Raw genomic sequence first — 27642 nt, forward strand, 5'->3', positions numbered from 1 at the left:
GATCACGTGACGCGCTCTCGCCCCCTCCCGCGGGGCGTGGCGGCGGGCGGCGCGCGCCGATTGGCGGCGGCCGCGCGGGACGGTTGAGCCGGCGGCGCGCGCCATGGCGGCAGGTAGCGGCGGGGCGGGCGGGGCTCCGGGTGCGGAGGCAACGGGGCATCACCGGGGCTGGCGGGGGGCTCCGGGGACGGGGTGGCTTGGGGCACGGCGGTAATGGGGGCCGTCACCGGGCCCGGGGGCGACTCGGAGCACGGGCGTAACGGGGGTGGCACCGGGCACGGGGGCGACGCTGGGGTGGGGCTCGGGACACGGAGATAACGGGGGCGCCACCGGGGGCCGGGGACATTCGGGGCGCGGAGATAACGGGGGCGTCACCGGGGCTGGAGGGGCCCGGAGCACGGGGGCAACGGGGGCGTCACCGGGCTCGGGGCACGAGGGCGACACCGGGGCTGGGGGGGACTCCGGGACACGGAGATAACGGGTTCCAACAGGGCGGGGGGGGGGCGGGCTCGGGATGCAGGGGCGTCAGCAGGGTCCCCGGTTCAGGGGGTAACGGGGGGCCTCCGGGCGGGGGTACCGTCCCCCCCACCGATCCTGGTGCCGGTACCGGCAGCCTGGCAGCGCCCCTACCTGAACGTCTTCAAGCACTTTCGTGTGGAGGAGTGGAAGCGCTCCGCCAGGGAGGGGGACGTGGCCGCCCTCACGGTAACAGGGGCACCGGCACCGCGGGGGGGGGTGCACCGGCCACGGGTGGGCAGCACCGACCCTCCCCATCACCCCTTTCCATGGTTTCGTAAGGACGCGAGGCTGAAGGGAACCGTCTACCGGATCCGGGGCTCCGTCCCCACCAGCAGCTACCTGCAGCTGCCCCGGACAGGGACGCAGTCGCTGGGGCTGGCGGGGCGCTACCTCTACGTGCTCTTCAGGCCCATGCCCCACAAGCACTTCGTCGTCCACCTGGACGTCGCCACTGAGGTACGTGACACGGGGCGGCCTTGTTAAACCGCCGTTGTTAGCGTCGTGGCCTGATTGAAGGACTAGGGGATGGCAGTGTGGTCTTCTGCGCTTGAGGGTGCAGAATTTGGCTGGTCTTTCTTGCTGCTGGTGGGTTACCCCAGGCCAGAGCTGGTTTCCATTATTGTGGTATCTCTGCTGGGGACAGGGGACATGGAGGCGACTGGAGATGTGGCCACATGCCTTCTCCCCTGCAGCATTTCCCTGCCGAAGCCACCAGGGTGACTAAAGCTCCGTGTGCGTGTGTCTTCTCAGGAAAACCAGGTGGTTCGCATCTCTTTCTCCAACCTCTTTAAGGAGTTCAAATCCACAGCCACCTGGCTGCAGTTCCCCTTCATCTGCGGAGCAGCCAAGGGCTCGTCGCGTGACTGCACGGCCAGGACGTCCAGGCGCGGTGAGGAGCGTGCACGGTGCTGCTGCTCACGGTGCTGCTGCCGCTGCTCCTCGTAGCACAGTCGGGACTCGGCTGGCACATCACCACCGAAATAAATTGTTAGAAAAGAAATTGAGTTCAGAAGTTGACTTGATGCGTTCGAGGAGGGAGAATAGTGGTGGTCCTGAGCAGGAGACCCTCAGCAGCTGGAATGTCAGAGCCTTAGCTCCTGGGAGGGATGTCCCCCATCCCTGTTCTCCCAAGCAGTAGGGTGCAGTGTCAGGCCAGGCACGAGTCCTCACAGGCAGTGGGGCTGCTTGTCTGTCCTTCCCCATCCCTGCACTGCGGTAGCGAGCTACATTTTCCTATCTTGGCACAGACAAGCCAAGCCTGGTGGGAGTCTTGCATGGTAAATACTTTTTACTTAACTACGTTAATCTTGCATCTCCCATTCTGCAAGGTCCACAGCCCGAGGTGTGTAGCATCTTTTCCCATCTTCCCTTTTGCCACCTGCTGCTCTCCTCCCCAGATCTCACGGGAGCAGCCCCTGCTGACGTGCGCTGGACCTGCCTGGTGCTTGACCTCCACTCCATCCTCTCCCTCTACCTCAGCCGCCGTTACAGCCACCTGAAGAGCGTCAAGCTCTGCTCCAACCTGCTGGTGAAAAACCTCTGCACGAGCGACCTGGTGTTCGACCCAGGTGAGGAGCTGAGACCTCAGGGTGGCCTCCACTTTCTCTTGTGACTTAAACCCAGCCTGGATGGAACCTGTGGGGGTTTAAAGCTGCTTTTGCAGGCGTGATGCCAGCAGAGCTGTTAGCCCTGGCAGAGCACTAGGCTGCCGTCACTGTAGCAGTGGGATAGGAAGCAGAAAGGGCAAAATACTTGGTGTGATGGTTTCACATGCGCTGGTGAATACAGTCTCCTGACCTCTGGAAGAAAGTGACCTCTTATTTTCCAGCTGTAAAAGTGAATCATAAAAGCAAAGTTAAATATCTCACCAAGGTTAGAAACTTTTTTCAGGGAAAAAAAGTTAAAGATGTTACCAAGCCTCACTTCTCTGAGGTCTGTGCTTTTATCTGCTGGAAGAGCCTGTGGTTTTTTTGTCTCAGAAATCTTCCAACCTACTTTTTTTTTATCCACCTGCTCAATGGGGCAGAGATATTTTGGTCAAAACCTTTGTTTCTGCCTTTCTTTTTTTGTGTTGGAAATCGTCCTGAACCGACTGGCCCACTGGAAAGCATCAGTGAGGAGTAAATTACAGATGCTGCTTTCAGATTCCTGAAACTTGTCGTATCTTGAAGACTTTCATGAAGTTACAAATGCACAAAGGAAAGGCGACAAGAAAATGAGAACAGAGCCTTAACATGAATCACGTGAAACTGCTGAATCACTGTATAGAAAACTAAGTGAATCTTGGGCCTGGGGGATTTATAACTCGATACCAAGGGTTTATGCTCTGGAGACTTTTTTGGAGGTTGAGAGTTTCAGGAATATGCCGGTGCAAAGGTGTGTTTGTTACAGACCTCGGGGTTGTAATCTTTGTTTTTCAGGCGTTCTTAAAGAGAACGTGGCTTGTCCCATGGGAGACTCATGATCTCAGCCAGCTCTACGGGCCTTGCAGAACTTACCCTCTTTATCTCTGTGCTGCCAGGTGTGACCTTCTCTGAGGCCCGGCAAGCTGACCTGGCCTGCCGAGGGGTCGCTCCTATGCCGCGGGAGATGGCTTTCCCTGTGCCAAAGGGAGAAAAGTGGCACGACCTCTACGACTACATCAGGTATAGCTGCTCCTGGCTGCACTTGAACCCACTGTGGCTATGAGACCTCCCCGTTCCCTGGGGGAAGGCAGGATGGGTAACGCCTCTTAAGGAATGACAGAGCCAGACAAAGATGGGGCTTGAGTGGAGACATTTTGGTCACCCCAACTCCAGCATTCAGGTGTTGTTAACACATCTGCCCTGATCTAAGTTTAACTGCTGATCGGTGATATTTTTGGGGCAGGAAAAAGGCTGTAGAGCATTCCCCTGCCTTGTGTTAACACCAGTCCTCCCTCTCAATGGTCTCTTGCTGGGATTGCTCCTGTGGCTAACAGTGTAATGCAAGCCTTTCTTCTGTGCGTGCTGTTCCTAGGGAGCACTTCAGCCTCTTGCTAAGTTAAAGGGTAGTCTGACAGGGGCTGCTGAGTTGTCACTGGCCGTAACGCCTCATCTGAGGGCAGACGTAAGCGTAATGTCCTCAGCTTTGGTTCTGGGCTCCCATCGGTGGTGAGGTTTGTGCCAGAGAACTGTCAGTCATAAATTGCAGCTCATCACAGTCATCGGCTTAGCGGCGTTGCCTGAAGTGCACAGCACCGAGCTAACTCCTGGAAAGTACCACTGTAGATCAGACCTGGAAAATACTTTAGTATCCCTATATTTGGGGGAGGAGAGGACAAAAGCGGGAATCTTATAGGACACAGTGAAGAGGCTTCTGTGCCAGGCAGGGAGTTATCAGGTGGGATTCCCCGGTGCCAGTGCAATATCCTGATTATGTGGCGCCTTCCTCTGATTTTGCTCAGGTTCCCATCTGAGGGGTCCAAGCTGCCATATGACTCCATCCAGAAGAGCTCTTCAGGTCCTGCAGCAGGTGGGAAGGCTGGGGAGAGCAGCCAAGGCTGTGCCACCCCAAGTGGATGCCTTGGGTTTCCGAAAGAGCCCAACCTGCTCCTTGTGTCATCCAGGTGGCCAAGTCTTGGAGGACCCCGTCCGCCAGCTGCCCCAGCCAGTGATGCTCACCAAAGCAGTCCGTGACCGACTGTCCCTTGTCTATCAGATAACCAGTCCCAAAGCTGTAAGTGCATCATGGAGGAGGCTGCAGCTTCTTCCTTTCTGCCTCCCATGGAGTTTTTCCCCACATCCCTTTGAGTTCCTTTATTTACAATGTAGAAGCTGCTTGTTGTCGTTTGCAGCTGATCTGGGCAGGTCAGACCCATGATCTGGGCATGGTCTGTTGACCACAGCCCCGCAGTTAATGACTGGGTGGTTCAGTCTGGCATAGCTCAGAGCAGAGACAAGATAAATGCCAAGTACCTTGTAATCTCCAGACATCTATCCTCCCTGTCTCAGCTGAGGCAGCAAATAGTTGTGCCTTCAAATTATAGATAGGAAATGAGGACTGGAGACTAAAGAACTTGATCAGGTGCCCTCAGGGAACAGAGCAGTGTGTGGAGTCTGGATTGCAGGCAGCTGCCCTCACTACTGATTTCCCCTTCCCTGCTGGCAGCAATGCAGGAGCTGGTGCTCAGACTGGCTTACCAGACAGTAGTGCTGGGCTTTTGGAGAGGGACTGGGGGAAGCCATCCTTCTCATGCTGTGGAGAGGGAGGAAATGAGGAGTGCAACCACTTTGCTGTTCTGAAGTGGGATGTGCCGAGCTGGCTGGCCAGGTGCTTTTAGCCTCCTCTGCTCACTGGAGAGAGGGCAGCTCTTCCAGAGACTGTTCAGGGCTGGATCTTTCCTGGGTCTCTGGTTTGCTGTCTGGAGGAGGTGAACTGTGCACAGACAACACTGAGAGCATAGTGAGAGTTGCTGGTTAACATACCTGGCCAAGCTACATAGCAACAGGGATGCTCTCACTCCATGTTGCTCCATGCTTGTTTGTATTGCTGTGAAGAGTCGCTTGGGAGAGACTCTTGGGTGTCTCCCTGTCTCTGCCTTTGTGGTGGGTGGAAGGCGCTGAGAGGAGGGCTGATCTGTGAGGCTTTGCTCTTTCTCAGATGCCACGTCAGTGTCCTGTAATTATGAAAAGCATCCCTGAGGTTCACCTGACAGCCCCAGGGCCTCCAAGAGCTGTGCCTGCTGGGGACCAGGAGCTAGAGAAGAACCAGAGACCACACAGTGCAGGGGACACTGGGCAGTCACCGTCAGTCAGTGATGGTGGCGTCCACGTGTATGCTTACCAGAGGAGTGAACGAACCATCCGAGCCTTCCGCACCAGCTCTGAGGAGGTGGGTGAAGTGCTGAGGAGTCACAGCAGCCCAAGGGTGGCTTTGGGATGCTTATGGCTGATGCTTGTGAGCCTGGCAGAAGCAGCAGAGGGGACACAAGCTTCAGGCTGGAGTTTCAGTTAATGCTATGGAGTCCTTTTGCTGGCGTTAGTTTTTCTGACTAGCAGTTCTCCTTTCCACTAGTATCATACTTGCCTTGAAAGAGGGACCCTGTGTTCAAATGCACTGACCTTAAGCCAATAATGTATGTTTACTACTTTGCCCAGAGCATGTACAGGAAGGGCCCTGGACCAGGCGTGCCGTTTGGTGGGAGAGCCTCTGCCTGCAGGGTAAGAGGACAGCCCTTCCCGCAGCAGCTGTCGGCTCTCTGGGCATCCCCAGGGCACTGGGAAGGGCTGGCTGTAACACCCCAGCATGGGTGGGAGAGCTGCTTAACTCTGGGAAGTCCCAGCTCCTCCTCCCTTCCAGATTTGACTTCTGCCAAGTTAAATACTTTAAAGCCATCGCCTCTAACAGGAGAGAACCCAAAGCTGCTTGTGTGCTTTAGAGAGAAAGCAGCAATGGGGACAGAGGGGCCCTGTGGGCACAGGACCTCAGTCCAGCTCTAAGTGTGATGGTGCTGTCTGTTGGGTTTTTTTTCAGAGGTTCTTACCGGATCCCATCCTGCAGCTGAGAATGATTATCGGCTTTGGAGGCTGCAGCACCAAATGGGTCAGTAGCTTGGACGGTTTGGGGAGTTTATGTGTAATCACAGATTGGTTTTTTCGGAGGCATGAAAGGCAGCTGAGTGCCACCCTTCATGCACTTTTTGGTGGGGAAAACGTCCCCAGAGCAGATGGGCATGAGCTTATGTTTGTGCATGGGTCTTCTGCTGTTATGATGAATTACAAAAAATGGGGGTGTCTTAGATCTCATGCTTCTGCATTTTAACATTAGAGCCACTTTGTAGGAGTCTGGAAAGGAAGGGGGCTGTGTTTTGAATTGTTTCCGTGGGGCACTGTGCCGTGCAGGAGCCCAGCTTGCAGTCTGTGTTAGGGTAAAGAAAGGATTGTTTTGTTTCAGCCAGTTCAAGGCTCTGCCTTGTATCTGCTGTTCATGTAGTAATGATGATTGGTATGGTAAATCCACTGAATTAAGTAGGATGTTGTCTGGGCTGTTAGTTTTCCTTTGCAAGTTAGAAGAGTACTTGTATGGAAGAGCTGCACACCTGCAGCAGATCTCCTGTTGAAGAAATCTCTGCAGGTCCAGCCTAGGACCTGTGGCACCTCTGGAGGATCTGCAGCCCTCTCATTCCTGTCTCGGTCCTGCAGGCGCTGTGGACTCAGAACAATGCTGCAGTGGTCTACCCCTGCCATGCTGTTATAGTGACCCTGCAGATCCAGACAGGAGAGCAGAGGTTCTTCATTGGACACACGAATAAGGCGAGCTTAACTCTCTACGCAGCCATACAGCAACGCTGTCCTTATACCCCAGATGTACCCCCAGTCCCAGCTCTCCTTGAAAGCCTCTAACCTGGTGCTTCCCGCAGGTGTCAGCGCTGGCCTTCAATGGGAACAGCACCTTGCTGGCTTCCGCGCAGGCTGGTCCCCTGAGCGTGGTGCGCCTCTGGGACTTCCCAACAGGGAGCTGCCTCTCGGTGTTTAAAACCCATGTCCGCTCCCTCTTGTTCCTGAGGTGGGTTTCAGCCTGGGTGCAGGGATGCGTTCAGGTGCGCTAAGTGTTGCAGCACGGCAGCTTTTCTGTGCTATTTGTGTGTGATAAACAAGGGGTGAATTATAGCTCTCCTTCAGCTGCCTGTTTATCACTGAGACCTGCTGGCAGCTGGCCCGGAACAGTCAATATGCTGCCAGCTCCCTCCTGAGCTTACCCCTCAGGTCTTGCTGTCTCCCCATACCCTGAGCTTGTCTCCTTTTATTCCATGCTGAGATGCGCTCGGGGTACAAGGAGCTGCATTTCACCAGGTGGCCTCTTCCAGCTTTTCCTACAGCGGAGCCGTTCTGTGTGGTGTTGGAAAGGATGGGCACGGCAAAACGGTGAGGACTGAAACTTGATTTTGGAGGTTTCCCTGACCTGCAAACAAGCGACATGAAGTGGCTGTTCTCCCAGATTACGTAGTTATTTTGCAGACAAACCTCTGCTCTGGGCTTTCCTAGACATGTTCTTCACTGTAGTTCGAGGGAGATCCTTTTCTCATTAGCTGCTTAGAAAATACTTCCCTTCTACCTGACGCTTGCAAGTGTTTGCATGCACAGTCCTCTGCTGCAGGCAAAGAAATCCTTTTGGAAGCAGCCTGAGAGACCTGCTCAGTTTGAGCTGTGGGGCTGTTTCTGTCCCTGGTGTGGTCCCAGATAGGAGCCCAGCCAGGGTGATGAAGGCGTCTGTGTGATTCTGCCCACACCCTGCGGGGATCGCCGCAGGCTCATGCACAGCATTGCTGCCCACCTCCACAGCCATTCTGGTCCACCGGGCTGAGGGTGACACGTGCTTGTGTGGTATTTTGAGCTGGAAGGCTTGCAAGCACGTAGTGGAGGAATAGGAATTCAAGCGGGAGGTTCAGCACTGACTAGAGCCAAAAAAAAAACCTTTTTACAGCATTTAGAGCAAGATGAGAGGTTTAATCTTTCAGTTCTGAGCATCGCAGGCATTGCTGCTGGAAGGGATGCTGGGCACTGAAGCTGCCACCCACCGATGTAGCTAGGGGATGACGCAGATCCCACGTGTAGCAGTCAAAAATAAAGTTGTTCTATGGGACTGGGGGTTTTGCTTTATCAGTGGAACTGTTTTCACCCACTGATCCCTTATTGACAACCACCAGCAATTAGCTGTGCCATTGCTAACTGTGTTCTGCCTGCAGGAAAAAACCAAACAGTGCTCTGTTTTTTTCCTGGCACATGGCAGAGGTCCATGATCTGGGTGGGAGCTGGTGAGCTGAAACTGGGGAGGGGGGATCAATAGGGCGAAAGCAGGATAGGAGAACCAGGGGTGCTGGGGGACTGGCCAGGAGCACCTCTCCCACGGTGATGCCTCAGCCCATCCCAGCCTCCAAGGTGCTGCTGGGTCTGTTTTTAACACTGTTCTGAAATGCAGAGCATCAAAATCACCTGCATTTGTTCACCCATCTCCTCCTTTCCTTTGGGGAAATGGTTGGACGCTCTTGCCCCTCGTGATGGGCACCATGAGCATGCAAACCTGCATCAGAGCAAAGGGCTGTGAGAGCCAGTGCAGCTGGACATGTGCTACCTTAAGCTCTCGTGGACGAGCTCAACCCTGATACAGCTCTTATACCTCGGCAGGCAGAATTCCCACTCCTCTGTGGATTTTCTTTCCAAGTCTGAGCCCTGTTGCCAGGCAGCCCTGGGATTTAGGACCTATAATTATGGATGCCAGACAAGTATATTGTCATGAAGCTTTGCAAAGCTGTTGGACTGTCCTAAACCCTCCGTGCGAGAGAATTTTTCTCCCCCGCTTCAATTCTGTTATCAATACTTTGTGCCCAGCTCTGAAGCAGGCTTCTGTATGTGCAGCTGGTCAGCTGCTGTGATGAAAAGCTCTTCTGCTGCCAAGGTTTCCATGTTTAAGCAACTCTGCCATTGTGTCTTCTCGCTTCAGATGGTGGTGGTGTGGAATGCTGCTCAGGTGACCCATGGCGGAGAGGTGGCCATGCTGGCCAAAGCGCACACGGATGTGGACATCCAGGCCTTGAAGATTGCTTTTTTTGATGATACCAGGTAAAGTGCAAAAAAAAAAAAAAAAAAAAAAAAAAATCAAAAGCATTGGTTCTGGCACAGCAGTGGGGGGGAAAGGTGGTGCTGCAGCCAGCCAGTGGCCATTCCTTGTTCTTGGTCCTCTCTGTCAGCTGGTGGCCCTTGGGGCACTGACCTTTCACCAGGGGCATGGAGAGTCCTGCCCTGGTCCTCACACAGTCTCTCCCGGGGCAGGATGGTGTCGTGTGGCCGAGACAACGTCAGGCTGTGGCGAGTGCGGAGTGGAGCGCTGCGCTCGTGTCCTGTCAGTCTGGGCGAGTACCATTCCCTCGAGTTCACCGACCTGGCCTTCGAGGAGGGGCATGTGGCTGATCGAGAGCCGGAGGACCGCACGCTGTAAGGGGCTGCTGGGCTCCACCGTCACCCATCCTTGGGGCAGCCTGCTGGGAGGAAGCTCTATGGCTCTTGGCTACCATTAGTATTCTCCTTCCCCCTCCTCTGTGTGAGCATGGCATTTTGCATGGGTTTTCCCTGCAAAATATAGGTGCCTTCTGGAGCTGGGAGAGCCTTTCCCCTCCTCAGCACACTTCACTTCCCAAAAGAGATTAGGCTGCTTGCAGAATAGCCCAAGAAATGGGTCTTTCCTCTTGCCATGCTGATGTTTTGCCATATTTCGTGAATACCTCCCCCACCTGAGGCTTGTGGTTAGCTTTCTGTTGGCAGTGGGAGGAGTGTTGCATATAGACAGATACATGCTTTTTTTTTGTTGTTTATTTTAATGATCAAAGCCAGACTTTGTTGCTTCCACATACTGTTCCATAAAGGCAGAGCTGTCGGCTCAGCTGGCCCTGCCTTCCCACAGGCTGTGTCCTGTGGCACAGAGAGGTTTCTTTCTGAAGTCTATGCTGAGCTTTTAGCTCTTTTGCTAATTAATGTTTCAAAGGGACAAGAAATAAAATAGGAAGCTCTGACTTGGTTGTAGATTTGTAGGGAAGCAGATGGAAAGGTGCCCTTGGACACCTCATTGACCTGTTAGGTTACTGTGAACCAGAATTGCTTTCCATCAGGCAAACAGTTTAACGGGTAAACCAAGCTGGCACAGCTCCTCTTAGCCCTGGGGTGCCAGAGCAGGGGTCTCTTTCCTTTACAGCTTTGTCTGCAGCAAGAGCGGCCACGTCTTGGAGGTGGACTACAAGAACGTCTGCATGAGGAGTGTGCGGCGGCTCCTGCCTGCACAGCCCCGGGGCTGCCAGCAGACGGACAAGGCAGGCAGCAGCACAGGTAGGAGTATCTGCAGGCAGGGAGGAGGGGACCAGCCAGGGAGCACCTCAACTATCATCGGGGTCAGAAATGACAAACAAATCTCTGGTAAAATAAACCAGCTATTTACCTACTGCCGAGGATTATTTTGGGTTGATTAGATCATTGCTAGCTATTTGCCTCTTAAGTACTGCAAATAATCTTCCTTAGTACAGCAAAGTATCATTTTAAGAAAGAATTTTAGCATTTTCCATGCTGATTGCACTTTCAGAGAAACGCTACTTTTAGAAACATGAAACAAGGTCTTAATTTGCTGATGGGAATCTTAATGTAGAGATGGAAAAAGAGCTAAGCAGACCAACGAAAAAGATGAATTTAGGGATTTTTTCATTATTCAGCCTGTGCAGAGTGTTTGGAAAATCTTTGTTGCTGTATACTAAGTAGTACAGCTTTCAGCTCTTCCATTAATTTTAACAGCGGGAAGAATTCGCTTTCAAGTGTGATTGCTTCGATATCTTAAAACCTAGTGCATAGTTTGCTTTGGCAAATTGAGCTAATTAATCTAGAGCATGCCCCTTTGAGAGGTATGTAACTCCACTTCTCACTTCATGGGTGAGAAAATGCCCAAAAGGAGATGAAACGATGTCCTTGGGTGTCCTCCTGGTAGCAGTGCTGGCTCTCGCCAGTGCTTTGACCAATGGACTTTACACCCAAATCAAAAAATCCCAATTTCTGTAGATCTGTATTCTCTCTCCCTTCTCACTATGCTGCAGAGAGGATTTGAGACATGGAAATGAAAGGGTTTTGCATCTCAGGCAGTTAATCTAGGGCATCCCTTGCCACAAAATCCTGTTCAAGGCAAAAATATGACAGGGTTTAACAAGTGGTAAGAATTTTCTGTGCCTGGTGAGAGTTGCATGATGGTAAAGAGGAGTGCTGGAAAGGGACGGGGACTGAACATGTTTTGAGTCCAAGAAGGGCTAGCTGAGACTCATCAGCCTATATTGTCAGTCACCGTGGGATTCCTGGTGTCTTCTGAGACTTCCGCCGCTGGCACAGGTGGACCATTTGACTCAGCTCTTGGATGGGGGAACCCTCAGTTTGAGTTTTCTTGTTTCAAGTGTACAAGGTAGTGTTACTTCTTGGGTTTTCAGGCCCTGGGATTGCTATAAACAGTATTAGCGTCTCCTCAACCTTCTGTGCCACGGGTTCAGAAGATGGCTACTTGCGGCTGTGGCCTCTGGACTTCTCAGCTGTTGTCTTAGAAGCAGGTGAGTAGAGCTGGGACTGGTGCTTCTGAGCTCCACACCTCCATCAGCCTGCTGCTGTGAAGCCAAAGCTCCACTGCCATGTCTCCTAAAGCAATTCTCGTGAACAAGGGCATCTTTTATGCCTGCTGTCTCTAGGGGTGGCTGACTTGGAAGTCTTTTACTTCAACAGCAATTATTCATGTTCATTCTTGTAACTCGTAGGAGAAAGGCAAGATCTCCTGGGTGAGAGCAGGCACTCAGTCTTGATTTCTGTGCCCTTGTACCCCTGACTCTTCTGTCCATGAAAAATTAGGGGAGAAATTGAGCAGTTCTTCACTCTTTTTGAAACAACCACCATAACAGCAGAGCTGGTGGACTTCTAGAAAGGGCAGAGACTAATTTGTCACTAAACTCAAACCTGCAAGCATTCAATCCTGAGATCATGTGGGATGCTTATCCCTGTGTGCATTACGTTCCTAAAGGCAAATCTGGTTTGGTAGCTGTGCTCCAGCTGCTGCTGCTTCTTTTCCAGGGAGGGGTTGCTGACTCCTGTGTCTTTCCGCAGAGCACGAAGCTCCAGTGAGTTCTGTCTGCATCAGCCCGGACAGTCGCAAAGTCTTGTGCACAACTGCTGCTGGGAATCTGGGCTACCTGGATATCCAGTCCCGGGACTATAACACCCTCATGCGCTCTCATGAGGACTCTGTTTTGGGGTTCTCGGTGGAGGGGATTTGGAAGCAGATGGCAACAGTGTCTCGGGACAATACCATCCGAGTCTGGGACCTCGTCTCCATGCAGCAGGTAGGTGAGACAAGAGTCAGTAGGTGTCTCGCATTTATTAATAGTCTGCCTAGTCTCTGTTTAGTCTAGTTATCAAAGCTCCACAGTTCAAGAGCCCTTAATTGTCCTTCCTGAAGCATGGCGGGGTACCATGGGCAAGAAATCCTTCTGGAGTATGGACTTCTGAGAGTTTTAGCTTAATGCCTTAGCTTCTGAAGATATTGTTAAACAAAAATATTTTCTTTTCCTCCATCTTTTGAATATTGCTTTTTAACACAAAACTTAATACCCCAGGGCTTTATCTAAACGCCCAAGGACCCAGGACTTCACTGGGCTTTACATCCATCCGGGCAGGATGAGACTTCTGTTGTGGGACACACTTGCGCTGGAGGGCTGAGGCTGTTTTGGTGTTAGGTACGGCTGCCAGGCACAGCTTTATCCAGCTTTGTGCCTGTGGTGTGTCTCTTCCCCGCAGCTGTATGACTTCACAGCTGCAGAGGAAATGCCATGTGCTGTGGCCTTTCACCCTACCCAGCAGATCCTGGCCTGTGGCTTTGATGGAGGGATGGTGCGGACCTTCAGCTTGGCTGCCTCTGATCTGCTGGGGGAGCACAAGTAAGCGCTTGCAGTGGGAGCAGGTATGGGTCTAACTGTGGGTGTGCTGGCAAGAGCCACAGCAATAATCGTGGAGGTGGGAAAACTGCTTTTCTTGAGCTCGACAATCCTCATGTCCCAGCTGGGTGGTTTTCAGGCAGAGATAGCCTGCTGTGCCAAGGCTCTGGGTAGTAGAAGTCCAACCTGCGAAGGCTATGAGGGCTTTCTTTATGAATTCCCCGTGGACAGCTGGCCAACAGTAGGAAAAGGCTTGTCCTAGAGAGCAGCTGAACAGGGAGCCCTTGTGAGCCTCAGTGTGGGAAGCGGAGGATGCTCCAAAGGGAGAGGGAGCATGTCCCATCCAGGGACAGCTGGAGTGCTCTGCTTGCTGCTCAGTTTTCCAAAAGGTTGGACTGTTGATTGTCCTGGGCTGCTGCAGGCATGAGCACAGTGGGGTCCTCTGCCTGCCCCTGATTATTTTGCTCCCCTGGGTTCTTCACATTGCTACTGTTTTCTGGGGTTTTGTTTGTTTGTTCTCCTCCCCTTTTTCATGTTTTCTGCCTTCTTTCAGGCAGCACCGCACTGTGATCACTGGACTGACCTTCTCTCCAGATGGCAATTTCATGTTCAGCTCTTGTTTGCAGGGAACTCTGGCTCTTTACAACTGTATGGCGCAGAAAAGCCACGTTGTGAGAGTCCTGGGTAAGACTTTCAGCTTGTGGGTTGCCTTTTCTTCTTTTTTTTTTTTTTATTAGCACAGACATCCTAGCACCAAAGCCAAACCAGACTCAGCCTACTCAGAGAGGTATTTTCTGATGAACCTTCTGAGCTCTGTCATTTACGTTTATACTGTATGTGTGAACAAACCCTAGTGACTGCCAACCCTTCCCTACCCATCCTGGTTCAAACGCTCTCAGCTTGCTCGGTGTTTTGATTTTGTGAATGGGCTGGAATTGCAGAGACCTGCCCTTTCATGTCTGGGTTCAACAGTGCATTGCCTAGAAGCAACGCAAGTGTAGAGTCTTCCTGCTTATTCCTGCCCAAGCCCCGACTCTTTCCATTTTGTGGATGTGCAGTTTAATTTGTTTAAACTAATCCTGCCTGCAGCAGAGCTGCACAAAGAGCCGTGCTGGTGAACGGAGAAGGTGAAGAGCTGCAGGCAGGGCAAGCAGTGTGGGGGCAAGGCAGTTTGGAAACATTAATGTCACATTTAATGTACGTTTTTGAAATGAGCTGTGGCAGCACAAGCTTGGGCAGGGAAAGGGAGCTTCATTATGCAATGTTGTACAAAGACGAGGATCCTGCCCCAAGAAGTATGCAGTAGGTGGAGAAGGAATAGGGGCTCAGAGAGATCAGGGAATTTGTCCAAAATAACCCAAGGTTGATGTCAGTGCTGCAACTGGACCTTTACTTGTTGACTGTGCTCTGAAACCATGTTCACTGCCTGGCTATGTTCCAGGGACAGAACAGTGGAATTTTGGTAGTGGAATAAATACAGAGAATTGCTCTGATGTCTGTGATTTTTTTTAGACCTTTGGGTCTATCTGCCCACCGGACTGACATCAGCATGGTGGGGTTCAGCACTGACTTCATTCTGCACAGGGTTCAGACACCCAGGCTGCAGCTGAACTCTCACATTCATAGCTCCTTGTCACAGCTTCTTGTAACATTAAAAAAATAAACACTAAAATCAATTTTATTCTCCTTGACTTTGTTCTGCTGTCCTTGAAAACACTGCACGTTCAGTCAGGCAACAAGCCATGTGTCTAGACCTTGTCTTTGAGGTGGTTCACTGCGTACTCTGGGTGTTGCAGATAAAATTTGTAGCATCTTCTACAACAGAGGTTGCTTCTTTCTCAGGCCAAAATGTTAACCTAAGGCTGATTTGGAGGCAGGAGAACCTGCAGCTACTGGTCAGCTGCACCATCACAGAGTGAGCTGGCTGCAGCATGGGCTTTGCTCCTCTCTTCACTCTCTCTCTTGCTGTGGCCTTCAGGCAATGTGGTGGCCCGGGATGCTGGGAGTGGTTCGGATGCTTTGGTGGTCAGCGGGGACAGCCGTCTCTTGGCCTTCGTGGGTCCCTCCAAGTATGTTGTGACCGTGATGGAGGCCTGCTCTCTAGATGAGGTACCCAGCAGGCTCCCCTTGTTCCTGGGGGAGGGTGGGAAGGGGAGCAGGTGCCACAGGGGAAATTCCCATAGGCTGCATTAGATGAGATAGATCAAGGGCCTTGGGCACTAGCAGTTGTTGGAGAGGGCCCTTCCCTGCACAGCAGATGCTTGCTCAGGGTGCTTACAATGAGGTTTGTTTTCCATTCTGTGAGATAGAAACAAAAAAGTCAAAGTTTCTTCTCTGGCTCCATTCCCCTCTAGAAAGATAATCTGGAGAAGTCTTGTGTAGACTGTCAGCTCTGGCTCCTCTTTGTGAGCTGCTCTCCTGGGCAGCAGGGACATTGCCTGGACCCTGCAGCCCCTCAGGTGGGAAGGGAAGGGTCTGGCGGGCTCCATAGCCTTGTCTTAGGAGAGCCATGAGAGGCTCCTGAGGCTTCTGCAGTATTTGCTCCAGGATGTTTGTTCAGTAGCTCCTTGTTTCACAGCTGCTGAGGGTGGATATCAGCATCCTCGATTTGAACAGCACAGCCTTGGACTCTGCAGTGAGAGTTTGCTTTGCTCCGGTGCCTCGAGGCGAGCTCCTGGTGTCCACTTCTTCCAATAAAATCCTTGTGCTTGATGCAAAAACAGGACGACTGGTGCGAGAGGTAGGACACCGTGAAATACATGCACTGAGGTCTCGTGTCACGTAGGGGTTGGGCATTTCATGTCACTGTTAGGAGGCTAAATGAGAGAAGAGCTCATCCTGCAGTTCACAGGTTTCAAAGTGTTTACATGAGTGGCAAGCACGTAGCTATCCTGGTGTGGTCGTGCTTAGGGGGAGCCTCAGTTTGTCCTTGTTTTCCGTGTTGTCACACTCCTGTCCTCTTGCTGAAGCATAAGTAAGGACAGGGGCTAGCTCAGTTAATGCTGCTAGTGCCGTTCCTTGTCCTCAGGTGTCTCCCGTGCACAAGCTGTCCTGTTCTTCCTTGGCGCTGAGCAAGGATGGCAGGTACCTGCTCACTGCTGGCGACAAAGTTATCAAAGTGTGGGACTATCAGATGCGCTTCGATATCAACTTCCAGGTACTGCCCACAAAGGGAGGGAATGGGGTTGGTGTTGCCCTGCTCAAGCATTTCTGAATCCCTGGACAAGAGAGCAGCAAATACCCTCTGTGTGACTTGGCCCAGCATCCCCAGTCCCAGTTTGCCCAGCAGCTGAGAAATGCAGCCCTATTCCCACATTGTAATAACGCCCTGCACTGAGCATGGGCTGGGACTGCCAAAGCACTGCACTTAGTGGACCCTCTGTGAAGGTAGGTGTTACCTCTGTGCTGGGGAGAGAGTCACCCAGAGAAGAAAATGGCCATCCTGATAGGACAGGTGTGGTGATGGAGAAGTTCAAGGCATGCTCTCTCCCAGGTGTACATTGGCCACTCGGAGCCAGTGCGCCAGGTGGCCTTCACCCCAGACCAACAGCACGTCATCAGTGTTGGAGATGCCATCTTCCTCTGGGATTTCCTGGCTCTGCCTGTGGAGAGGTCACCCCCAGCCAGGTAAGTGCACAGTGCTGGGCAGTGCCTTCCCCTGCTTCCTGTCACCTCCTCTATCCCATCCCCTCTTGGTGTAACACTGATCTTGCCTTTTCAGGGCTCGTTCCTCTGAGTCCACTCTGCTGCTGGGAACAGGTGAGTTTGGCTCCTCCTGTGAATTGTGCTGGCCGGCAGGTTCGCAATGCTTCCACAGCTGCTCTTCATGGCAGGGAGTAGCGGTTGTGGGTTTTTGGTTCCTTCCCTCAGTGGGTCAGATAGCAGGGGGCTAACCAGCTAATTAACCCCAAGGGACAGTCAGTCTTCAATTAACTAGCACCTCTCAGTGGGAGTCTGCCAAGGAGGGAATGTTCTGAGCAGAGCCGCTCTGGGTTTCTTGGTAGGTCTTTCAGATTTTGCCTTCTGTCTTTCCCTGCTTCCATCTCTTCTGTCTTCTTTTTGCCCCTGCCCTCACTGTCCCTCTCTCTGTCTGTTCCCCCCTTTCTTGAAGGAGAAGTGGCTTCTCCTGTGTAGGAGGAAGCTGAGGAGATGAGCTTGGAGGTATCACCGTCAATCAACTCAGGAGGATAAGAGGATCTAAGGGATGAAGGAAGTTACACAAACCCTTTTCTTTTCACAGAAGGGAGCTCTGAGAAGCTAAAGGATGCCTCTGAGACACCTCGGCAGACAGTTCCTCTTCCATTGTTGTCCTCACCACCATGTTTGGATGTCAGCTCTGTCCACCAAGCGGGATGTCAAAGTAAGAGGAACTGCTTGCAGGGAAAGGGAAAATTAATCTTGTTTTAGGAAAAACTCCTTGCCTAGTTCAGCAGTATCCTTTGAGCCATCCCTGTCCATCTGCATTTTCCTTCCCCTAACTTGGACAAAGCCAGCCAGAGGTGCTGGGGCTCAGCACCGCTTTATCCTCTGCTCTCCTCCATAGACTAAACTGCTGGCACAGCTTCTCTGAGGGCTATGATAAATACCTTGCTGGACATATCCAGGAGGAAATGTCTGCTTTGCCCTTCACCCTAACAGATGGGCTGTTACACACAGCAGGAGAATGACACTGCCAGAATCAAAGGGTTGGTCACACATGAAGCAGTACTGAAGGACACGGATGACCCTGTCCTCCCACTAATTTTTCTCTTCAGGTATTTTCTCTGAGTCGGACAAAGAGGAGGAAGCAGATCTGCCAGGCAGCAGCAGGATGGTGGCAAATAGAGACAAAGATGCCTCAGTCCTTGTGGTGAAGTCAGTCAGAAACGAGGAGCTTCTTGTTGTGAGGCCCAAAGTGAGGCAGGAGAGTTTGAGGTCTCCTGAAGAATCAGCAAACGGTAAATCAGGGGTATTCCCATCTTATGCAGAGCTTGGCTCCTTAGGGGCATGATGTGTGCAGGCCTGCATGGCAGCTTGGTCTATCCCTGAAAAATAAAGATCATTATTAGTATGGTGCAGATAGACGCAGACATGTGCTCTGAGTTGTGAGACAAAGGTCAGCAATGTGTTCCTCAGGGAACACATTGGGTGTGATTTACCAAGGGAAGTCAGTTTTGAGGGAAGCTCCTGTTGGTCCCCAAGACTGCTTGTTTTACTGGCTCTTTCCCTGCTGCTGCTTTTAGGCATACCAGAAGACCCTCTTAAGCCTGGAGCCAATACCATCTCCAAGTGGCACGTTCTATTAAAATCGGCTGAAATTAAAGCTCCCTATATCTCTATTAATAGATGCACAGCCTCAAAGCTGCAGCAGTTTGTGGCGAGCTGCCAGAAGCAGGCAGCTGCCAGCACTCAGCCCCAGCCAGGACTTGTTGGAAAGCTTCAACATAAAACTGTGCCTCCACCACTCTTGTAAAGTCCTCTTTCTAGCTGTGTGGCTTATGCTTTCGCAGCAATGCCCAGGGCGTGCAGCGTGGATGCCCTTAGGCTGTTTGCAGTGTGGTGTGGCTGAGCAGGATGAATGAGGGGAGATGCATGTTCCTCCTTTGCTCCTGGAAAGCTGGTGTGTTTCCTATGGCCAGTCATGTAGGAGCGCATGCAATGCTGCAGTCTGATATTTTGCCTCGTGTGTGTGTGTGTATGCATGCACATACACAGCATCTGAATGGACAGCAAGCCACAGCCTAGCTGCTGCTCCCAAACCATTCCCAGGAGCAGCATAGGTACTGTTTTCTTCTTTGTGTGGCAGAACCCAGAAAGGAGAGCAAAAGTCCCAAGTCCCAATGCTCCATCCGCCCAGATTCCTACCGGCATTTCACTCCTCGCTTTAAGGCATCGGTGCTCCCCCAGGTGAGAGTTGTGCCAGGGCTGGTTACCTGGGCAGGTGGCAAACGGGCATTTTGGGGCTGGGGTAGGTGGATTTTCCAAACTGTTTCCATTTTGTTCGGTTTGAAAGCCATTTGTGAAATACACCCCTGGGCCTGATGTTCAATTAGAAACTCCTAACATTAGTTCCCCTTTCTCCTCTACATGCAGCTCTTTCCAGACTAATAAAAAGTGAGTTGTGATCAACTCGTTTTCTGTTCAGCAAATCTGCATACATTTTTATTCAAAACAAATGGAAATGGCATGTGCTATTGAAAGTGAAAGATGAGTGAGCAATGGAGTGATTCATCATGCACCCATATTTGCGAGCAGATGTGTTGGCAGAGCAGGCTGGGGAAGGCAATCCATCGAGCGTAGTGAAGACAGTCAAGGCACAGCTCTCACTCTGTTAACAAACAGAGCAATAATAAAACAGAAACTTAACTCAACCTTTTCCTAAGCTCTGCTGTTCGCGGTGCTGGGAGAAAAGCTACATTCAGCTTGCACCCTCAGTTCTCTCCTCTGTCCCTCCACCTGGTAGCATTTCCCCCCGCACTGTCTTCCTATTGAAACTTCTACATCCCCACGTCAGCAAAACCCATTGAACTCTTTCCCAGCAGGATTAGCAGCTGCTCATCGGCTGGACAGTTGCTGCCAGCCTGTTTTGTGCCCCATGTGAAAGCAGCTGTGCCTAGTTTTGCTGGTGCAGTTTCTCTTTTCTATGTATAAGTGTGCACTTTGGTATTCATCCATTGATAGGTTGAACTTGAATTGTGTGAGTATTGGCATGAATTTGTGTGTTGTGTGTGTGAGGACATGTGTGTGCTTGCACACATGCTTTTTCTTACGTGGGTGTTGAATGTACCTGACTGTGCCATCCTTCTAGAGCTTATTTTAAGCCAGTGTCTATTTTTCTTGCAGAGTTTCTTATCTCCTCCAGTTGGCAGTGAGGTCTTGAAGCTGAAAGCAGTGATTGGCTACAATGGGAATGGCAGAGGGAATATGGTGTGGAACCCAGACACAGGTACACTGGGAAGTCTCTGGAGGGGCGGGAGGTATGTGTACTGAGCCAAGTTATGATCTTTGAGCTGTTGGGTTGGGATTTTTGCTTTAACACAGGGATTCTTTGCGTTGGTAAAATCCAGTAACCTTTCTTTGCTATTGGCAAACATTAGTTGATACGGGCAGACTCAGGCTTCAGCTGGACAGAGCAGAAGGGGAAGCTCTCACAAAGGCCATCTTGCCTCCTTTCTCCAGGCTGCCCAAAAGCTTTGATTTGCTCAGGTTAGGGGAGCCCACTCTCAACAAGATGGGAAGGATGCTGACAGGCTGTGTAGAAGAGTCAGCTTTTACATATTATTGAAAAAAATATTTTTCCTGAATTCCGATGTAGGTTGTAGTGGGTGCTGTATGTGAAGCCTTTATGTGAAAACATCCCATCTCTTCCTCCTCTGCTAGGCTTCTTTGCCTACACCTGTGGCTGCATCATTGTGGTTGAAGACCTGCACTCAGGATCACAGAATCACTGGCTTGGCCATGCAGAGGAGATCTCTACGCTCGCCATCAGCCATGATGCCCAGGTAGGAGAGGCTTCTGCTGCCCCAGGATGGGTTTTGTCTGTGTTGCTTTGGGCTAAAGAAATGTCACAGACTAAAATCCCATTTATCCGTTCCTTCTGCCTGCTGCATGGAGACCTGGGGTTATGGAAAGAAAATAAATCGTTTTGGAGCCTAGCTATCCATTGTGCTGGCTCAGTGTGACAGTAAAGGCTGCTCCCTTCCTCTGGGTGATGCTACCATTCCCTCGTGCTGTCAGCTGATGGTTGTTCTCACAGAATTTTTCATTTGTCAACCACATCACTTTAATTTGAGACTAACAGTTGCTAACACTAACTAACTAATGAGGTGTTCTCTAATTATTTACCAAGGTCTCAGTGACAACATACTGTTCTGTTAGGTTCTTGCCTCTGCGTCGGGAAAGAGGAATGGAGACTCCCGTTGTCAGATCTGCATCTGGAATATCCAGGATGGGGTTTGCACAGCAAGTCTCTTCTATCATGAGACGCAAGTACAAGCCATGGCATTCTCTCGGGATGACAGGTTCCTTATTACCCTGGGTGAGCATACCTGTAGCACCAGGTGCAGGAGTACACCCTAGAGTAAACAGCTCATTGGAGGAAGATGTGCAATACCTGTGAGATGTGTACCAGGCTTGTGGGTGCGAAGCTGTTGCTTGGTAGCCTTGGGACAATGGATAATGCAGCATGTAAAGCTGCAAGTGATCTTGGGTCCTCCGGAGAGTGACCACCTGCAGAGGTACTCTTTCCAGCTGAGCGTGCTTCCAGGGCACTGTTGGCAGCGTTTCGAGGGGAAGCATGCGCCCTGTGCGTCTCAGTCGCAGGCATGAATGCTGGGCTCCCTCCAGCTCCCCTTCAGTTCTTTCCCATTGCCCCAGCTAGCTCATTTTTCTTGAAGTTACAGCATTCTTCTCTTGGCTCACTAGGGCTTGTTAAGCCCATGTAAATAGTCTGCAGTTACTATATATAGTATACGAAGAGAAAAGCCTTCTTCTGGATTTCTTATTGTTGCTTAGGTGGAATTACATAGAAGTAGCCAGGCTTCAAACTGTGCGCCTCCTGCCAGGCAGCAATGCCAGCACAAGACGGACGCTCAAGCTGTCTGTTTTGTTTAGGCAGGGGACGTTTAAAGGACAAATATGCAATTAGTAAGTTCATGTTTTGCATGCGAGGACCTGCGGAGCAGGCCATACACTCTCTCTGGGCTGGTAAGTCTGCTCTTGGGAAAGAGCAAGCTTTGCTGGAGAGGAAGAGTGCTTTGTGCTCTCCACAGAGCAGTGTGGGAGAGGAGCCCTCCTCCTCCAGCTCTCTTTTGGGCTGCAGAGAAGAGAAAAGCTGAAAGTCTCCATTGAGATTATGGAGCCTAGGAAAGGCAGCAGGAGAGCACTGTCCTGCGGAGCTGTCTGGGAGCTGGGGATGTTTGCCATCACCAAGGCCAGTGCCTTCTGCTGCCACCCAGGTACACTGGCTTCCATTAAGATCAGCTCCCATCTCAGCTTTGACCTCAGCAAATGGTGACATCCCTTCCTTATTTCAAGACTGTTAACCCTGAGTGCACAGTATTACTGGAAGGCTTGTGTGGGGCATACATTGAGGTGTGCAGTAGCTCCTAAGGATGTAGAAACAGCAGAAAACCTGCTCTGCTTGCTGAAATCCCTACCATGCCAGCCATCAGCCAGTTCAAATGCTGGCTGCAGACCCCACTGCAAGGGCCAGATTTGCTACAGCCTCCAGCATGAAGCATTGGGCCAGTTATATCTGTCTTCAGCTTGGATGAGGACCTATCATGTCGTGCAGCTTTTGCTGAGCACACAAGGAGCTGTGTCCAGGCCTGGGATGGTGTTTGCAGCAGTTGTCTCCAAACAACTGGACAAGGGAGTGGCATAGTTGATGCGTGTGTGCAGTGTGTATGCTTGTGAGCATCCTGAAGAAACGCTAAGGCTGCAGACTTTACTCCTACTGTCTTTCATGTTCTACCTAGGGGACTACAGCGATCAAACCATTGCTCTGTGGAATACCTACACTTATGAACTCATGTCGTCGACTTGTATCTCGGAGCCGGTCCATGACGTAGCTTTTAGTCCTCTTTCTCACAGAGAACTGGCCTGCGTGGGGAAGGGAGCCATGATGTTTTGGCTGTTGGAGCAGCAGGGAGCTGATGTCAACCTAAAGGTAAACCTCAGTTTTACCTTCTTTTAAAATTTCTGCTCAGCATCTCCAACTTCTTTTTTCGATGTAGGTAAGCACCATATTCTCTTTGATGTTTCTGTTTTATGTGCTCCGGCAGGTTCATCAGGCCTCTGCCCCAGACGTGTTAGGGCCAGTGGAGCTGACCTCTCTCTGCTACGGTTCTGACTCCGTTCTTTATAGCGGGACCAACTCAGGCCAGATCTGCGTGTGGGACACCGAGGCTAATCGCTGCTTCATGACGTGGGAGGCTGATGAGGGGGAGATCGGTGGGTGCAGATGCCCCAGGCATCTGTCAGGGCTGTAACAGGGAACTTGTTAGGAAAGAACAGTAATGAGCTTGCAGACCTCTGGTTTCAGCTGTGCTCCAAAAACCAGTTTGCTGTCGGATGCAAGATGTGTGAGGTGGCAGCGGATCTGTGTCCTGGGTTTCCTGGGGGGTTCACCTCTAGTTTGTAAAAATGCCGGGTATTGGGCTGCAAAAGACCCCTGCTGCCCTGCCCAAATGAATCAGTGCCAGCCTGAATGGCTGTCAGGAGCACGCCCTGGGTGATGGCTGAGAGCGGTGGATATTCATGGGTGTCCTTCATTCCCCTGTGGTCTCCCAGGTGTGCTGGTGTGTCGGCGCAACAGGCTGGTGAGCGGCAGCAACACAAAACGCATCCGCCTGTGGGCAGTGGCCACTGTGCAGGAGCTGAGGCTGAAAGGTCCCGATGCCAGGTAGGAAGTCGTGGCCCCAGCATCTCTGCTGTGCTTGCGCCCGTCTCGAGAACACTCTGTGCTCTTGAGATGCTCTTCCCCTCATCTGGCAGCTCCCAGGACCTGTCTGAGAGGTGGCTTTTCAGGGACAGGCATCGGCTCTGACTGCAACCACGCTGCTCCTGTTGCTCTTCATCCTTAGCTTTTCATCTCCATCCCGTGACTGCTGATTCTTTCTGTCTGGATCTTTTTACTGAATTTTTGCCACAGGTAGCTGAACCCTCTTAATACTGGAAATAGGTGGAGTTTATCATGCCTGAAGTTTGTGTTGATGATTTGTAGTAACTCATTTAAGAGAATTAGTGAAATACATTGCCTTTGTTTGTTCTCTCGTGCTATTGCATCCCCTATTTTCTTTCCTATAAAAGATGGTTGCAGTGCAAATGCAATGGTAGTCACTGTTCAATGTACAGGAGCCCCTCATTGAACCATTTAGCTGCAAATACATGACTAGGCTCATTAGAAAATCGCGTGTAAAGGAGGCAGAGTGGCTGTTCCAACAGTTGAGCCAGTCCTTCTCGCATCTTCCTTTCCTCCAGGTCTAGCTCAGTCCTGCTAGAACATGAAATTACCCTCGACGGGACGATAGTCAGTGCAGCCTTTGATGACTCTCTAGAAATGGGAATTGTGGGCACCATGGCAGGAACCCTGTGGTACATCAACTGGATGGAGAGCACAAGCATCCGACTAATCAGCGGCCACAGGAACAAGGTTAGAGGGGCTGGGCTGAGGTGGTTTGTCCCACAGAGCAGCAAGTGCTGCGTGTGCTGTCCATGCCCCAGGAAGCATGTCCGGGCTGCAGAAGCATTCCCTGGTCTGGCCATGGGAGAGGTCAGGGAGCTGCAGGCTCACTAGTGCTGACGGGACAACATGGAGGAGTCTAGAGAGAAATGTGCACACTGAGGAGTCAACATCAAGAAGTCTGAGTTCATCCACTCTAGCCTTAGGTGTTTAACAGCCTCAGCCTGGGAGGAGCTGTAGGTTTTTCCACTGGAGCAGAAGAATGCAGTTTGTAGTCACTAAGGCTTCAGTCCTGAGTGCTGTGACTTCTGCCTGCCTTCTGTTTGTTAGCTGGGCATCCATATTGGATAATGTTTTCTTTGCCTAAAAAATAAAAATAAAAAAACAGTGAAGAATGACTGTTTTGAATTTTGCTGTTGCTTTGGGGTATCGTTACGCTACAGACAAAAGATTTCAAATGGTAGAAGAGAAGGTATTTTACTTACACCTACGTTGCATAGTGCCTGGTCCTAGTTTTGGAGTTAGATTTGCTGGTTTCCATTACAAGCCTAGTTGTCAGCCCAAGATTGAAAGACAAAACCAAAGCTCCCCACCTTTCTTTATGTCTGGGGCTTCTTGTCTGGTGTCTCCCATGAGAGGGGTCCTGGGGGATGAGGGGGGCAGAGGAGCTGATGTCCTCTAGGCTGTGGTATTTGTAGGCCCCCTGTTTCCCCATCTCTGTTCTTGCTGCAGGTGACTGAAGTGTGCTTCAGTCCTGATGAGACTCACTGCGCAACATGCGGGGAAGATGGCAGCGTGAGGATTTGGTCTCTGGGCAGCATGGAGCTGGTGGTACAGTTCCAGGTGCTCAACCAGGTAATCATTTGTGGTACGTCAATCTCTTCCTCTTGGTAGAGGGCACAGTTCACTGCTTGAGATTGCAAGGACTGCTGTGTCCTCACAGAGTAGACTAAAGCTGGAGAAATACTTGCAGGTGGAGCTTTTACCGCACTTGATTGCACAGTCCTGCTGTCTTCACTGTGTCATCAGGTCTCTGCTCTGGGTTCCTTTGCAGAGCTGCCAGTGCCTGGCCTGGAAGCCTCATCCCGTTGTTGCGAGGGGAGCTGAGAGCCAGCATGTAGTGGCAGGGTACAGTGATGGCACCATCCGCGTGTTCAGCATTTCCAGGACAGAGATGGAGCTGAAAATGCACCCCCATTCTGTTGCACTAACAGCAATTGCCTACTCCACAGACGGTGAGGCTGCCTGTTATAACAGTGGGGAGATGTTGCCTTGGGGAGCATGGCTTGCTTGTGCCTGGGTAACCCTGACCTCCAACTGCTCTGCATACTGGTGAAGTGCTCAAAAACCTGGGGCCAGGGAGAGCCAGAGAACCTATATCAGTGAGCTTTGGTAGCTCTGCCAGCTGAGCATATGGTAAATGGGACAGAGGAGGTATACTGGCAATGGTATAGCAAAGGGGTTTGGGTACAACAAGCATTCCTTTGTGTCCTTCTGCTTACAGTCTGCAGTGGCTCTTCTTCAGTGTGGTGTTGTAGTGGGTGTCTCTGAGACATCTCATCTTACCCAGCCCTTGACTCGGATGTTCCCAGCCTTTCATGGTGTTTTGGGACACTGGTATCCCACGATCTTGGATCTTTCTCCTATGGGCCTTTTCTTCTCCTGCAGTAAGTGTCCCATTCTTTTCTCTCCTCTGCTCACAGGAGAAATGATCTTATCAGGGGGCAAGGATGGGCTCGTGGCTGTCAGCAGTCCTCGCACTGGAATGACTATCCATGTCCTCACTGACCACAAAGGCTCCCCCATCACTGTTCTCCAGTGCACCAGGAAGCAGGTGAGACCTCACCCTCTGCCCCAGTGCTGTGCGGGAGCGAGACCCCTGTGAGTCACTGCACAGCTGTAGGAAGCAGCAGCAGTGTGACTGGGTCAGTCAGCGAGCTTGCTTTGTTGTCCCTTGCCTTTCCTCTTCAGGCCCCCATCCCCTCCAGTAACTTCTGTTCAGATTTTCTAGGGATGTCTCCAGTGGGCTAAAGCCACAGACGTTGCAGGTGCAGTCCTGAGAGAGGCTGTGCCTGCAGGCGGGGGGATGTTTGGTGGCTGTTGTAGACACACTGCACGCAGATGTGATGTGTGCCCGCACTGCAGGCTCTTGGAGAGCAGCACCCCTTGAGAGCAGCCCGGGCTGTGATCTTTCAGCCCCTGTGCCCCCAAGAAAGGGCTCGGCATGCTTTCCCTGCTTCGCTCCTTGGCAGCCTGGCCTCCTGTGTGTAGCTTGCTCTTTGTACGGTTCCTCTGTGGAGCTAGGAAGACCTTGGTTGTGCAGCAGTGCAATGGTTTTAGCATCTCCTTTGTCCTTCTCTTCATGGAGTCTTTTTCCTTTACACAGCAGAAATGAGAATAATTTTGCCTAACTTCTCAGGCTTTAAAATCATCCACACTGCAAGGCTGTGGTCCTAATTCTAGACTTAGGAGATCCTCCTCGGTTTTAGGTGAAGGATGTTGTTAGGGGACACATGGTATCTGCAAGCACTCCCCTAGGAGATGTGCAGATCTGGAGGGCATCCCAGGGAAGAGATCTGTGTCATTCAGGCCAGGCACTCACCCCTCTGAGGTGAGTCAGCCTCTTCTGCTGGGGCTTTTGGCTCGGAGCGTGCCACCAGTTCCAATACCATGGCTTCCTTGTTCTATTTCATTCTAAGTAACTTTAAGGACTGCCCAAATGGAGGTTAAGCCTGGTGTTGATCCCCTGTGGCATAAGGCCTGTGTTCCCATGAGCTCCTGCCCCCCATTAGCTCTAGCAGCAGCTTTCTTTAAAGCTTCTGTACTGCCAGAGTCACAGCATTGTTTTTATCTTCCGTAGTACCGTGACTTTGGGGCAGAAGGAGGTGAGCTCTGGCTGGCCACCAGCTCGGACCGGCGGGTCAGCGTCTGGGCCTCTGACTGGCTGAACAATAAGTGCGAGCTCCTCGACTGGCTCAGCTTCCCAGCTCCTGCTGGTCCTGAGGTGAGCGTGGCACCTGCCAGCCCCTGCCTGCTCATGGCATGGGTCTTGGCACCAGCCGAGCTGGAGGAGGGATGCCTCAAGGCTCTGAGTGGGATGGGGCCAAAGAGAGTGTGTGCTTAGGAAAGTTATCTTTGTTAGTTCTGCTGCTCGTAGAGTATCTTGTTAATGTACCTTCTTGCATGCCGAAAGACAGCGGGAACTGTAGCAGTACCTAACCACCAGGAAGGACTGACTTTGTAAGTGTGAGGAGTCAAAACCTGCATCTGCAAAGAGCTGACATCCCTGTGCTACGCAAAGCAGAGCACAGGCAGCAGTGAGCACAGTGCACAGAAGAGAGACCTAATTATGAGCATGCTGCTAACTTTGACACTCCCAAAGAGCATGAATATTCAGAGCCAGGAGCCCAACGACAGGTTCATAGAGGCATATACTCTAGCCCTGTGTGTTTGTGATGCTCTGCAGAACACTTTGGCTCCAACCCAGATGTGAGATTTGGCC

The 27642-nt window shown here is 51.5% G+C and overlaps 1 protein-coding gene across 1 annotated transcript in view; it reads left to right on the forward strand.

Annotated features, from left to right (window-relative positions):
* Positions 1-34: 34 nt before the first annotated feature.
* Positions 35-27642, forward strand: part of WDR90 (WD repeat domain 90) — a gene marked incomplete at its 5' end in the record, with an annotated part of 30015 nt that continues 2407 nt past the window's right edge. Inside the window, 39 exons of the mRNA XM_075718916.1 lie at positions 35-113; positions 614-705; positions 799-975; positions 1270-1408; positions 1917-2087; positions 3041-3164; positions 3944-4011; positions 4106-4215; positions 5140-5370; positions 6013-6081; positions 6681-6791; positions 6899-7044; positions 7346-7403; positions 8980-9098; positions 9309-9470; positions 10225-10355; positions 11489-11605; positions 12150-12385; positions 12840-12979; positions 13530-13660; positions 14955-15085; positions 15555-15716; positions 16005-16133; positions 16470-16603; positions 16698-16735; positions 17217-17336; positions 17731-17913; positions 18762-18862; positions 19799-19901; positions 20336-20457; positions 20834-20993; positions 22435-22625; positions 22741-22909; positions 23249-23360; positions 23939-24110; positions 24873-24995; positions 25195-25375; positions 25844-25974; positions 27001-27144. Of these exons, the coding sequence (XP_075575031.1) occupies positions 35-113; positions 614-705; positions 799-975; positions 1270-1408; positions 1917-2087; positions 3041-3164; positions 3944-4011; positions 4106-4215; positions 5140-5370; positions 6013-6081; positions 6681-6791; positions 6899-7044; positions 7346-7403; positions 8980-9098; positions 9309-9470; positions 10225-10355; positions 11489-11605; positions 12150-12385; positions 12840-12979; positions 13530-13660; positions 14955-15085; positions 15555-15716; positions 16005-16133; positions 16470-16603; positions 16698-16735; positions 17217-17336; positions 17731-17913; positions 18762-18862; positions 19799-19901; positions 20336-20457; positions 20834-20993; positions 22435-22625; positions 22741-22909; positions 23249-23360; positions 23939-24110; positions 24873-24995; positions 25195-25375; positions 25844-25974; positions 27001-27144 (5217 nt within the window). The remainder of the gene's footprint in view (positions 114-613; positions 706-798; positions 976-1269; positions 1409-1916; positions 2088-3040; positions 3165-3943; positions 4012-4105; positions 4216-5139; positions 5371-6012; positions 6082-6680; positions 6792-6898; positions 7045-7345; positions 7404-8979; positions 9099-9308; positions 9471-10224; positions 10356-11488; positions 11606-12149; positions 12386-12839; positions 12980-13529; positions 13661-14954; positions 15086-15554; positions 15717-16004; positions 16134-16469; positions 16604-16697; positions 16736-17216; positions 17337-17730; positions 17914-18761; positions 18863-19798; positions 19902-20335; positions 20458-20833; positions 20994-22434; positions 22626-22740; positions 22910-23248; positions 23361-23938; positions 24111-24872; positions 24996-25194; positions 25376-25843; positions 25975-27000; positions 27145-27642) is intronic.

The sequence above is a fragment of the Pelecanus crispus genome, chromosome 11, assembly GCF_030463565.1.
Source record: "Pelecanus crispus isolate bPelCri1 chromosome 11, bPelCri1.pri, whole genome shotgun sequence".
In the NCBI taxonomy this organism is placed as follows: domain Eukaryota; kingdom Metazoa; phylum Chordata; class Aves; order Pelecaniformes; family Pelecanidae; genus Pelecanus; species Pelecanus crispus.